The 12,865-nt window shown below is 48.5% G+C and overlaps 1 protein-coding gene across 6 annotated transcripts in view; it reads right to left on the reverse strand.

Annotated features, from left to right (window-relative positions):
* Tead4 (TEA domain transcription factor 4) overlaps positions 1–12,865 on the reverse strand; it is a 72,908-nt gene that overhangs the window by 31,030 nt on the left and 29,013 nt on the right. Inside the window, exons 4-5 of one of the 6 annotated variants that reach the window (XM_046423386.2) lie at positions 12,226–12,319; positions 11,786–12,040 (exon numbers count right to left, since the gene is read on the reverse strand). The exons of 3 other annotated variants lie outside the window; for them this stretch is intronic. In XM_046423386.2, coding sequence (XP_046279342.1) covers positions 11,786–12,040; positions 12,226–12,310 — 340 coding nt within the window. In that variant the 5' untranslated portion in view covers positions 12,311–12,319. Of the gene's footprint in view, positions 1–11,785; positions 12,041–12,225; positions 12,320–12,865 lie in introns of those variants that run through there. 2 more of the 6 variants (XM_058572355.1, XM_058572356.1) reach the window with 2 other exon arrangements.

The raw sequence follows: 12,865 nt of genomic DNA on the forward strand, positions 1-12,865 counted from the left end.
GGGTTCGATCGTCACCACCACATAAAATAAAATATTGTGCCCATCTACAACTAAAAATTAAATATAAAAAATAAATAAAATATAAAAAGAGCTGGGGATGGGACTCTGTGATTAAGCACCCCTGGGTTTAATCCCTGGTAGACCCCCCCCCAAATTTTTTAACCACACCCCCAAACAGCTCCCTGGCTTCTATCTCCCTCTGATTAAAAGTGGCCAAGACCTACCAGGTGCAGTAGTGTGCACCTGCAGTCCCAGCTACTAGGGAGGCTGCAGCAGAAAGAGTGTGGGCCCCGAAGCTGGAGGCCAGCTGGGCAAGATTAAAAAAAAAAAAAGTAAAAGTGTGAAAGTCCTTGCGATTGCCTGAAAGCCCCTTCAGGATTTGTCCCGGCTCTGTGCAGCTCAGGCATCTTTCTAATGCCATCCGTCACACCGCCCTGACCTCCTTGCTGTTCTGGGAACTTGTGAGGCCTTTGAACTTCCTGTTCCTCCTTCAGGGGAATATTCAGTCAAGGAGACCAATACAGCTCACCATCTTCAAGTCTCTGCTAGGGTCTGTCACGGCCTTGTGACTCAAATGCCACCAGATGCCGTGTCTCAGGAGGTCTTCCCTGATCATGTCACTGAGTGCCCAATCACCTTCCCACTTCACCCTAGCACTTCCTATTGTCTGCACATTCCTCTGCAGCGCATTTTGGTGGTGGGGCAATTGAACCCAGGGGCACTCTACCACTGAGCCATAGCCCTAGCTCTTTTTTATTTTGCAACAGGGCCTAAATTGCTTAGGATCTTGCTAAGTCATGAGACTGGCCTCAAACTTGTGATCGTCCCGTTTCAGCCTCCCAAATTGCTGGGATTACAGGTGTGCACCACCACAACTGGCTTTGAGTTTTTCTATGCATGAACAAATCCAGAATTTTCAGGGCCCAAGGCATTTAAAAATTAGGAGACTCTCTTTGAAAAAAAGAATGAGAACTACAAATTGATTAAAAACTCTTAATTGGGGATGCACTGGCCCAGCATATGTGAGGCCCTGGGTTGGGTCCTCAGCACCACACACACAAAAAAAAAAACACATCTGGGAGCGATGGCTGAGTTCACTATCATGATGGCGGTAATGGCTTCACAGGTACACACATCTGACAAAACTAAAATTCAGTTTAGGGACATGGAAGGGGCTCATACAACTAGGAACTCCTGCAGCATAAGCCTCATGCTCTTCATGGTAAACCCGCCCCCTCCCTACAGCAGGTAGCAACTATACCTATGTGCCATGTAAGTAAACTGCAACCAGGGGCTGGGGATATAGTTCAGTTGGTAGAGAGCTTGCCTCACATGCACAAGGCCCTGGGTTCAATCCCTAGCAACACATACACACACACACACACACACACGTGGAAAAAAGAAATACAGTTAATTAAGGGGGAAAAAAAAGAAAGAAAGAAAGAAAAAGAAAACTGAAACCAGAAAGTCCTATCCCGACTACCCACCAATGCATCTCTGACTGCCCAGCTGACTCTTGGCAAGGCTACTTGCTTATGGCCCTACCTGGCCGTGTCTTTCACAGACCAGGCAGGCCTGACCCCTAAGGCAAGGGGGCTTGTTCCTCGGCACACAGAAGCAGTCCTGGGAGGCCCTACCTGCCACTGGCCAAGACCCTCATTCCAGGCAACATGGGACACTCAGCCTCGTGGGCCAGGAGCCTATCCCTGCCCTGTAGTGCTGGGGGACTCTCCTGCCAGAAAGGCCATCTTAGCCCTAGGCAAGAGGCCAGCTGTGGGTTTGAGCCAAACCCAAGGGGTTTAAACTATCTCTGAATTTTTTTCTTAACTGTCTATATTTATGGGGTACAAAGTGATTATATATGTCTAAAATGTGGGACGACTAAATCAATCTAATTAATCTAATCATCATTTCAAATCTCATTTTTCATGGTGAAAACATTTGAAATTTATTCTTGTGGTACTGGGGATGTAGCTCAATGGCACACTCCTGTGAAAGGCCCTGGATGTGATCTTCAGTAAAGGAGAGAAGCAAGGGATTCTGAAAAATGTTCTTTTTTGTGGTACTGAGGATTGAGCCCCAAGGTCTTTCACCACTGAGCTACACCCCCAGCCCATTTAACATTTTATTTTTAGATAAGGTCTTGCTAAATTGCCAAGGCTGTCCTCAAACTTGCAATCCTCCTGCCTCAGCCTCCAAGTCTCTGGGATTACAGGTGTGGCCACCACACCCAGTTTATAATACATTATTATTAACTAGTCATCCTACTGTGCAATAGACTCAGTAAGGTCTGAGTCTATTGCACAGTAGGATGACTAGTTAATAGTAATGTATTATATACCTAATTAGATATATAATACATTATTATATACCTAATCTAAGTATACTTTGTGTTCTTTGACAACATCTCCTGTTTTTGGTTCTCCTCTCCAGTGAGTCTGGTTGTTGTAGATTCCACATCTAAGGAAGATCATGTGGCACCTGTCCTATGCCTACTCATTCCACTAGCTTTGTGTCCTCTAATTTGTCTCTTCCCCTCGTTGTCTCTGGAGCTTCAGTCCCCTCTCTCCCTTATGGCTCATCTCAGACCACCATGTCATCCTGCCTCCTTCCATTGGTCAGGGCTAATGCCAGCAGCTGCCAATGCCCAGGGTAGATGCTGACTGTCTGTGGGTGTGCTGAGCCAAGAGGAACCACACAGCTTCCTTCCTGACACCAAGGGTCCTCCAGAGGTCATCCAGGCCATCCTACTGCCTGCAGGCCACCTGCCATCTAATCCAGGTTTACACATAAGAGTCTTCCTTCGACTCTTGTAACATTATCATAATGACGCCTACCTGAGCCAGATACTGCACACCTCATTGGTACAAATATCCACACAATACAGATATGTATATGGTCACAGTTTTGTTTGCATTCCCCTTCAGTCCTCACATCTGTCCTGTGAGGCTGGTACTAGTGTTTCCATGCTACAGATAAGGAAATTGAGGGAAGCAGGCTTTCAATTTCCTTAACAACTTGTTTGCACCTGTAATCCCAGCAACTGGGGAGGCTGAGGCATGAGGACTGCGAGTTCAAGACCAGCCTCAGCAACTCAATGAGGCCCTCAGCAAATGAACAAGACCCTGTCTCAAAATAAAATCTACAAATAAAGGGCTGGGGATATAGCTCAGCATCCCTGGGTTCAAACCCCAGGACCAAAAATAAACAACAACAAAGAAAAGGGCTGGGGACGTAGCTCAGTGGCAGGGTACTTGCCTAGCAGACACAGGCCCTGGGTTCCAACCTCAATACTGGGGTTGGGGGTGAGGACTTTTTAAGGTCAAAGGCCAGCAAGTTTCTGAGATTCTAAGATTCAAACTCCATGCAGTCTGGTGAAAGAATATATATATATATATATATATATATATATACATATATATATATATATATATATTTGGCACAGTGCTGTAGATCAAACACAGGACCTCATGCATGCTAGATAAGCACTCTATCAACTGAGCCACATCCTCAGCCCCCAGAGCCTATTTCTTAATTGTCACACACATTAATTCTATTGAACATGAGATTGGAATCCATCTCTTAGAATTAGGGGCTACATTAGGTGATCACAGAGGTCCTGTGTAACCTGAAGAAGAAACCGAAGCCCAAAGAGAAATGGTTTATTCACAGCCACATGGCACCATGAGACCCTGTGTCTTCTAAGGCTGTCCCCAGTGCCTTGTGACTATTATTACACAATTGATGCTCTTTCCGTGGAGGCCTCCCTGGCTCCAAGTGAATTTCTTCTAAAATGGGCCATTCTTGCTCCCCACCTCTAGGCGGACCCCCAGATTCACTGGGTCTCTGCATGGAGTTGGTCCTCAGTCCCCTGTTTCCACCTGGGACCTGGAGGGAGAACAGGTGTGAGAACCTGCCCTAGTTTTCACTTTCTTATGGACAATGGTACCCAGAGCTGGCAGAAGCTCGGGGTGATGCAGACACTGGAAAGCCACAGCGTCAGGGGCAGGGGGGAAAGAGGGAGTGTGGGCCCAGAGGGAGACCCCTGAAGTACAGCAGAGCCAGGAAGAGGAGCCATGGCAGTAAGAAACTTCTAGGAAATCCAGCCGAGTCTTTGGGAGAAGAAGAGACCTCTGTGCTTGTCCCCTCTGCCACTTACTGCCTTCTCCCCTTCAGGATTTGAGATCACAGGCAAGGGAAGCACAAGGCTGGCCTGGACCCTGGGGGAGGGCAGCTGGGCATTGCAATGTGGCAGGTGGCCTTGGCCAACCCAAAAGAGGGTCTGGGTGGAGCTGGGAACAACGCCCCCACCAGACAGTGGGCCCATCTGTCAGGGGACATGTGTTCAACGGCCCCCAGTGCACATAGCTCAGATCCAAGGCCCCACCCCACTAGGGGTGAGGGCTGCCCATGGAGGAAGAGGAGCAGTGGCTGGCATAGGCTGAAGAGTGGAACAGTCCCAGTGTTCACACAGAATCACCACTGATGTCTGCTAAGCCCACACCCTGCCTCACACATGCCCTAGCAGTCAGTACAATCCTTTCCTCAGACACATCTTCCCACTAAAACTGTTACTCCACTGGCAAAACCCTGCCTAAGATAGGTCACTTGTGCATCTCATTCCCCATATGCCAATTCCCCTCTGTCCACACCAGCCTTCCCTCAAAGCCATAAGCATTAGCTGGCATCTACGGCCATACCACCCTGAACATGCCCGATCTTGTCTGATCTTGGAAGCATTAGATGGCACCAGGCAAGCAGCACCTGCCACTTAGCAGGCTAGTAGTCATGTGGTTTTGTTCATATTGTTCATAAGGTCCTGGGGTTTTTTGGTGTTTTGTTTTCTTTTTATCTTTTCTTTCTTTCCTTCTTTCTTTTAATTAGTACTGGGGATTGGACCTAGGGATGCTCTATCACTGAGCCATATCTCCAGACATTTTTATTTTTTTTAGACAGAGTCTTGCTAAGTTGCCAAGGATCTCTCTATAAATTGCCAAAGCTGGTTTTAAACTTGGCAGTCCTCCTGCCTCAGCCTCCCAAGTTGCTGGGATCACAGGCCCCACGCCTGCCCATAGGTTCCTGTTATAATGAATGCTGCTGTTCAGACCCCCATTATAATTATGTTATTGGCTTTCAAAATGCAAAAGGGCTGAGAATCTGAAGGCATGAGCCTTTCTAACCAGGGGACATAAATACCTGTATAGACCTTCCGTTCACCAGAGGCCTCTCAGGGAAGTGAGCCATTTCTCCAAGCCCTCTGTCCCCTAGGGAGAAGAGGCTGGGCCTCAGCTCCACATCTGCCCTAGACCCAACGGCCCTGGGGAGCCTCTCTGTCCAGGAATTAACTGGAGCTGGAGGATGAGGTTGTTTGTGGAGGAGCAGCTCTGACTGTAGTCTCAGAAGGCAGTGACTGGCCTTACATCTGAGTTGTTGCCACCATTGTTCCTGGAGAACTCTGAGGCTTCTGGTGAAATCCTAGCCAGCCTTCAAGGCCATGGCCCCCCGAAAGCCTGCCCTAATCTCTACCTAAGTGGGCGTACCTACTCCTGCCTCCATGCAGCCGTAGATGGGCCCGTACTTTCCTCCTGGCCTTGGCTAAAGCCGTGTGAGTCCTCATCATAGCCCTCCTGAAACTGTGAGTACCATGAGAGCAAAGAACATGGTCCACTCAGCTCCACACTCCCTGCTGTGCATCTTTGGTACCTGCGATGCGCTCTCATCACCATGGCAATACTAAAAAGCAGTGTCTTATTCCAGTAAGCACGTGGAAAGATGCTCAACATTGCTGATCATTGGGCAATTCCAATAAAAAACAGGAGATACCACTTTACATCCACAAAGATGGCTGCGATCAGAAACCAGGAAAAGAGTAAGTGTTGGTGAAGATGCGGAGAATTCAGAACCCTTGAGGACTGCTGGTAAGAACATAAAATAGTGCAGCCACTATGAAAAACAGCCAGCGGTTCTTCAAAGTTAAACATAGCTGGGCGTGTGGGCACATGCTGTGATCCCAGATAGTAAGTAGTCAGGAGGCTGAGGCAGGAGGACTGCAAGTTCAAGACCAGTCTGGGCAACTTAGCAAGATCCTCTTTTGAAATTTAAAAAAAAAGAAAAGAAAAGTGAAAAATAAAAAGCTGAGGGTGTAGCTCAGTGTCAGGGCATGTTTGTCAGCATGGAGAAGCCCTGGGTTCCAGCCCCAGCACCAAAAAAGAAAGAAAGAAAGAAAAAGAAAAGGTCAAATGATTCCATCTTTATGAGATACCTAAAATAGGCAGATTCATAGAGACAGAAAGTAAAAAATAGATGTTATCAGGGGCAGGAAGCCAGGGAGAATAGAGCACGTGCCTAGCATGAGCAGGGACCTGGGTTCATCCCCAGCACTACCAAAAAGAAAGAAAAAAAGTGAATGTACTTAATACCATTGAACACAAATAACTAACTTTATGTAATGTCTATTTTCCCACCATAAAAAACCCTCCCCACAAAGCTAGTAGTGTCATTATCCCCACTTTACAAATGGGTAAAGGGAAGCTCAGAAAGTTAAAATAATTTGCATAAGATCACACCAGACATGGGGCAGGCAGACAGTCAGGGTGGCGGGCCGTAAGTGAAGCATGAAAGGAGCTGGAAACCCACAGGGGGACAAAGCAAAGGGCAAGAATCCAAGCAGGGGTGAAGCTTCCTGACCTCCGTCCCATCCCCTAAAAGAGCTCTAAATTGATTGTAGCCCTGACTGCCAGTGTCCATTTCCAGTTCTGCCTCTTATTACTCTGGGTCTCATCCATGCAATTAGGGGTCCCTTCCCCTAGGATAGTCTGACATGATAGCGCTTTGTTCAGATCCTCCATTGGGTCCCCCAAAGTTACTATGCAAAGTCCTGCCTGGGGGCCAGTGTTACATACACTCTACCTTCGCCCTAGAGCTGCCACACCTCTCCAACCAGCTCAGGCTCCACTTCCTTCCAGAAAACCAAGATAACCCAGCCCTCCAGTTTCCTGGTTACCTACCACCCAAGTGCCTGCCTGGGTGGTTCACTTCCCAAAGACATTTCACCTGTCTTTCTCAGTAAACCCTGCAATCATAGAGAAGAAACCGCCAAGCCCTCAGCCCCTGGTGGATGTTTCAAAAGAACTGAGTGACAGCGGCACAGTGGCTCACGCCTGTAATCCCAGTGGCTCAGGAGGCTGAGACAGGAGGATCATGAATTCAAAGCCAGCCTCAGCAACTTAGCAAGGCACTAAGCAACTCAGTGGGACTTTTATTTCCAAATAAATATATTTAAAAAGGGATGAGGAGGCTCTCTGGTTAAGTGCTCCTGGGTTCCATCTTTGGTACCAAAAAAAAGAATTGAATGACTGATAACAGGACAGGAAGCCTGAGACACAGAAGAGGAGAAGTAGAAAGAGAAAGAGGGACAAAGAAGTGGGGACACAAAAGCCACCTCCAGGAAGATGAAGGCATGGGGGCAACCCTAACGACTCAGAGTTGGTTCTGACCCTCCAGAAATGGCGGGTGACCACCCAAGGCCATCACCAAGCTGTGGGCAGACAGAGGGCAATGGGGAGATGCAGGCAGCTGGGGAAAAAGTTGCTCTGCCTTCTTCTTTTCTCCACTCCCTACACCCAGGGGCCAGCAGAGAGCCTGGCCAAAGGAGGTCAGAGTGACCAGCATTAGCAGTGCCAGGGCGAGGGTTACACAGTGACAGGGCAAAAATGAAGGCAGCTGTGAGCAGGAGGCTGGCACCCCAGGCCTGGGAGCAAGCCCAAGAGAGGTGAGAGGTGCTCAAGAAGGACAAGGGGCAGGGCCAACGAGCGTGGGAGACTGGGCTCAGAAATAACAGGTGTTAATCCGTGGTGTTGCTTTGCATGTCATCTGCATGTCTGCCTGGCCCTGGCAAGCGGGTGCTGCTCTGGGTGTGCTGTGGCCCGGGCTGGGAGCAGGCCTAATCCCTGTCCTCAAAGAGCTGAGGCCAGGTCCCCAGGTCTACAATCCTGCTCTCAGCATGCCATCCTGCCTGCCTGCCTGCCTTAGGCCCAGCAGGTGCCCCTCTGGGTTAGCCCTCTGGATAGGCAAAAAGTGGTGGGAGTATAAAGATAGGGCTCTTGGTGATGCTGGTAGCTGACTGGAGGCTCAGGATGTGGCTGGGGGACGCATGATGGACAGAGCCACTCCCCTGAGGGAAGATCAGAGGATGGGAGCAGAATGGCGAGGAGTGAAGTCTGAGTCAGCTGGGCAGCGTGACTTTCCTGCTCCACCTCCTGAGGGGCCCAGCCCACACACTGGGATGAGCTCAGAGCTATCTATACCTCCCAGTTGCACTGGCCGGCCCTGTAGAGTGGCCCTCCATCACCTCTCCTGGTTCCATGTTGGCTGGGCCCCCAGGGCTGGTAAGAAGAGATGCAGCTAAGCCAGTATCTCTACTCACACAGGCCAGGTGAGTCATCGGACATGGTGCACAGCCTCTGTTCCCCCTGCCCAGAGCCTGACCCACCTGAGCCAGGGCCAAGCCGAGGCGGGGCAGGGAGGGGAGCAGAGAGGCCATTCAGGGTGAGGCTGGAGCACGGGCTGGGGGGCAGGAGCGCCGGCTGCAAGCCTTACTCTCAGCCCACCGTCAGAGGGCCTCGGGAAACTGGGCTTCCCCGCGCAACCACTTCTGAATCTGCAAGCAGAGGTCCGAGAGATAAAGGATACCCAGGACCACCGGGAGCTCCTGAGTCTTATTAAGAGGCACTAGTGGGCTGGGAATGTGGCTCAAGCGGTATCGCGCTCACCTGGCATGCATGCGGCCCGGGTTCGATTCCCAGCACCACATACAAACAAAGATGTTGTGTCCGCCAAATACTAAAAAATAAATGTTATTAAAAAAAAAAAAAAAAAAGAGGCACTAGTCCTCTGCCACTCTCCCCTCCCTTCTTTGAGACCCTCTGTGTGGTCCCCATCCTGCATACCTCCTGTCTGTCAGCACAGAAAAAGGACAGCCACACAGGGGGACACCATCATGGCCAGAAAGTTGACCAAACACCATCTTCATGCCACTTCCTTACTCAATGGTTTTGCTCTTACCAAAGAGAATTTCAACCCAAGGCCTGCCAGAAATCTACAGTGTGCCCTCCCCCAAGCCTGGCAAGCACAATGGTCTGGAGACTCCAAATAAAGACTCTTAACCCCAATAAACATATATATGAAGTATTATAAATTAATTAAATTAAACTAAGCATCTACCCAAATGTGCGTTGGCAAGTGAATGGATAAACAAAATATGATATATACATACACACAAAGGAATCTTGGCCTTAAAAAGGAAAGAAACTGGGCACAGTAGTATGCCTATAATCTCAGCTCCTCAAGAGGCTGAGGCAGGAGGATGGTAAATTTGAGGCCAACTTGGGCAACTTAGTGAGACCCTGTCTCAAAATAAAACAAATATATAGCTCAGTGGCAAAGTACTTGCCCAGCATGCGTGAGGCCTTGGGTTCAAACCCAAGTACTGCTCCCTCGAAAAAAATAATTTCCACAGAAAATTATTATGATCCATGTTATAACACAAGTAAGCCTTGAAAACATTGTGTTAAGTAGTCGGTCACAAAAGGACCATCATTACTTGTGTCCATTATATGAGTCCCTGGAGCAGTCAAACGCATACAAAGTAGAATGGTAGTTGCCAGGCGCTGGGGTTCAACACAAGAATGAGGAATTATTATTCAAGGAGGAAAGAGTTTCAGTTTAGCATAATGAAAATTTTCTGGCAATAGATGGTGGTAATGGTTGTAACAAAAGTCTAAATGAAGGGCTGGGGCTGTAGCTCATGGTAGAGCGCTTGCCTAGCATTGTGAGGCACTGGGTTTGATTCTCAGCACCGCACACAAACAAATAAAATAAAGGTCCATCTAAAAATAAAAAAATATAATTTTATACAGAGGGCCTCGGGAAACTCACACACATATACACACACACACATATATATTATATATTTTAAGTCTGAGTGGCTGAGTATGGTGTCACACCCCTGTAATCCCAGTGGTTCAAGAGGCTGAGGCAGGAAGATCATAAGTTCAAAGCCAGCTTCAGCAACTTGGTAAAGCCATAAGCAACTTAGTAAGACCCTGTCTCAAAATAAAAAATAAAAAGGGTTGGGATGTGGCTCAGTGGTTGAGTGTCCCTGGTTTGATCCCTGGTACCAAAACAAACAATGAAATAAACCCAAAAGTCTAGCCAATGTGGTGGTGCACACCTGAAATCCCAGTGGCTCAGGAGGCTGAGGCAGGAGGATCCTAAGTTGGAAGCCAGCTTTAGCAACCTAGCAAGGCCCTCAGCAATTTAGCGAGACCCTGTCTCAAAGTAAAAAATGTAAAAAGGGCTGCAAGTGTGACTCAGAGGTTAATGGCCCCTGGGTTTAGTTCTTAGTACAAAAAAAAGTTTGAGTGTACTGAATACCACTAAATTGTAAATTTAAAGATTCTAATAGTTACAATGGTCAATTTTGTATTATATACATTTTACCACCAAAAAAAAAAAAAAAAAAGACAGGAAGCAGTTTAAGGCCCTGGACCACAGTGGCACTTAAACTAATTTTTAGTATACTGGTTCTGTTATGCCCTGGCACCTCCACAGGGCCTTCCCAGGCACCGGCAGCACTCTCAGGTCATGCCCTCCAATGAATACCCTCTACACACTTGTGTAGCAGACCATCTGTCCTTCTGAAGCACACAGACAGACCCTGTAAAGTGTCCTGGCTCCCTGACCAGGCACCAAGAAGCTGTCCAGCTGAACAACTGGCCTTCCCCAGCACACCACTTGGCCTCTCACCTGCACACTTAGCTCATGATGAACAGTCATCCCATTCTCCAAAGAGCCCAGTGTCCCAGGGGCTGCTTCCTCACCAGCTAACAGGAGATACCCTAGGTAAAGCACACCTGGCACCCCACAGGTGCTCCATAGGCATCAGCTGTGTCCTCAGGAATCTCCCCTTGGGGCACAGAAGGTCAGAGCAGGAGCAGTGTAGGGGCAGCAACCCAGAAGTAACAGAGATTCTGGGAATCCGGCAATTTGACAAGCAAGGAGAGAGAAGTTTTAACCAGTGTCTGAGGAGTAGACCTGGGGTCTACCTCAAAAGGACCTTGCTCTCCCAACAAACAAGAGAGAAGGAATCATTCTGGCCTCATAAGAAAGTTTATAGGTGAAGGTTGTATGTGAAGGGACTGAGCCCGACTACTCCCCATGCCAGAAGCAAGCCAGATTTGAATTTAGTCAACTGAACAGTATTGAATAGTGTCCCCCCAAAATTTATGTTCACCCAGAACTTTGGTACCTGACTCGATTTGTTTTTTTTGTTGTTGTTGTTATGTATTGCTTTGCAGTGCTGGGATGGAGCCCAGGGCCTCGTGTGAGTGGGGCAAGTGCTCTACCACTGAGCTGTGCCCTCAACCCAGTCCCCCACGCCAAGGTGAGTAGCCTAGAGATCGACATTCGCCCGGGGGATGCCTCGCAGGATTTCCTTTTTCTCTGCCAAGATGTTCCACCCAACCAAAGAAGCCTTTCCCAAGTTTTCCACTATTACAGCATCTCACCCCCAGGGCCCCACCCTCAAGACCACTCCCAGGCTTCTCTGAAGCCCCCACTCTTGGGGAACCCAGGAGAGAAGAAAGTAGTGCCCACCTGGCAGAAGCCCTAAGAGGTCATTCAGAGGGAATCCCAAAGTATTGTGTCCATTCCCCCGCTTTGGCTCTATTTCCAGGATTGGACCATGAGTCCAGGGGCCTGCTGCCCACCCCAGGAGGCTCCTTACCGTACATCTTGCCCTCATCTGACAGGATGATTTTGCGCCGACCGCAGGGTGGGTAGATGGCCAGAGCTTCCTGGAAGCTCTGCTCAATGTCGGGGCTCCACACGCCCTCTGCATCGTTGTCGATGGGCTTGTCCAGTGCCTGACTGCCTCCAGAGACACTGCTCCCCTCAGGGGAGTTAGGAGAGCTCCACTCGTTGGAGGTAATGGTGCCGGCGTTGCCCTCCAAGGCTCTGCTTGGAGGAGCGCCCGCTGGACCTGTTGGGGCAGGAACCATGGTCCAGGTGAAAAGGGGAAGAACCCTGTGGACCACGGGACACCAGACATCCCAGGGACTACTCCAGCCCCCAGTTATTTAGGAGGCAAAGTAAAAGGTCTGTAAGAGTCAGAAGAGCAAGAGTCTCAGAGAGGTCATTTCCCCTCTGCAGACCTCAGCTCCCCACCTGTCAAATGAGCGTGACCTCTTATCATGGCTGAGGGCCCAGGCTGAGAAGTAGGAGACAAGGACCAAATGCCAGGGTCTGACATTAAATCAACCTGGGAGAAAGGATGCAAAATACTGTGCAAAATTGTATTTTGGTTCCTAAAAAAATTCAAGCAAGGACTGAGGTCTATAGCTCAGTGGTGGAGCACTTACCTAGCATGGGTGAGGCCCTGTGTTCATCCCCACACCATACACAAAAACAAACCAACCGTGTAATCCAGCAATTCCACTTCTCAGTATATATCCCAAAAACCTCAAAGCAGGGTCTCAAAGAGATATTTTCATGTTTGTAGTAACATAATTCACAATAGCCAAAAGATGGAAAAAGTCCAAATGTTCATCCCTGGGTGAATGGATACACAAAACGCATATTCGCACAATGGAATATTATCCAACTTTAAAAATAAAAAAAAATTCTAGCTGGGCATAGTACCATACACCTATAATCCCTTGGGAGACTGAGGCAGGAGGATTACAAGTTCAAAGCCAGAGTTAGCAATTTAAGGACACCTGTTTCAACATAAAAAATCATATAAAAATGGCTGGGGATATAGTTCAGTGGTAGAGCACTCTTGGGTTCAATACACCCATACAGGGAA

Source organism: Marmota monax, unplaced genomic scaffold, assembly GCF_021218885.2.
Source record: "Marmota monax isolate L192 unplaced genomic scaffold, Marmota_monax_Labrador192_F-V1.1 WCK01_AAM20220418_F8-fsc00356, whole genome shotgun sequence".
Lineage (NCBI taxonomy): Eukaryota > Metazoa > Chordata > Mammalia > Rodentia > Sciuridae > Marmota > Marmota monax.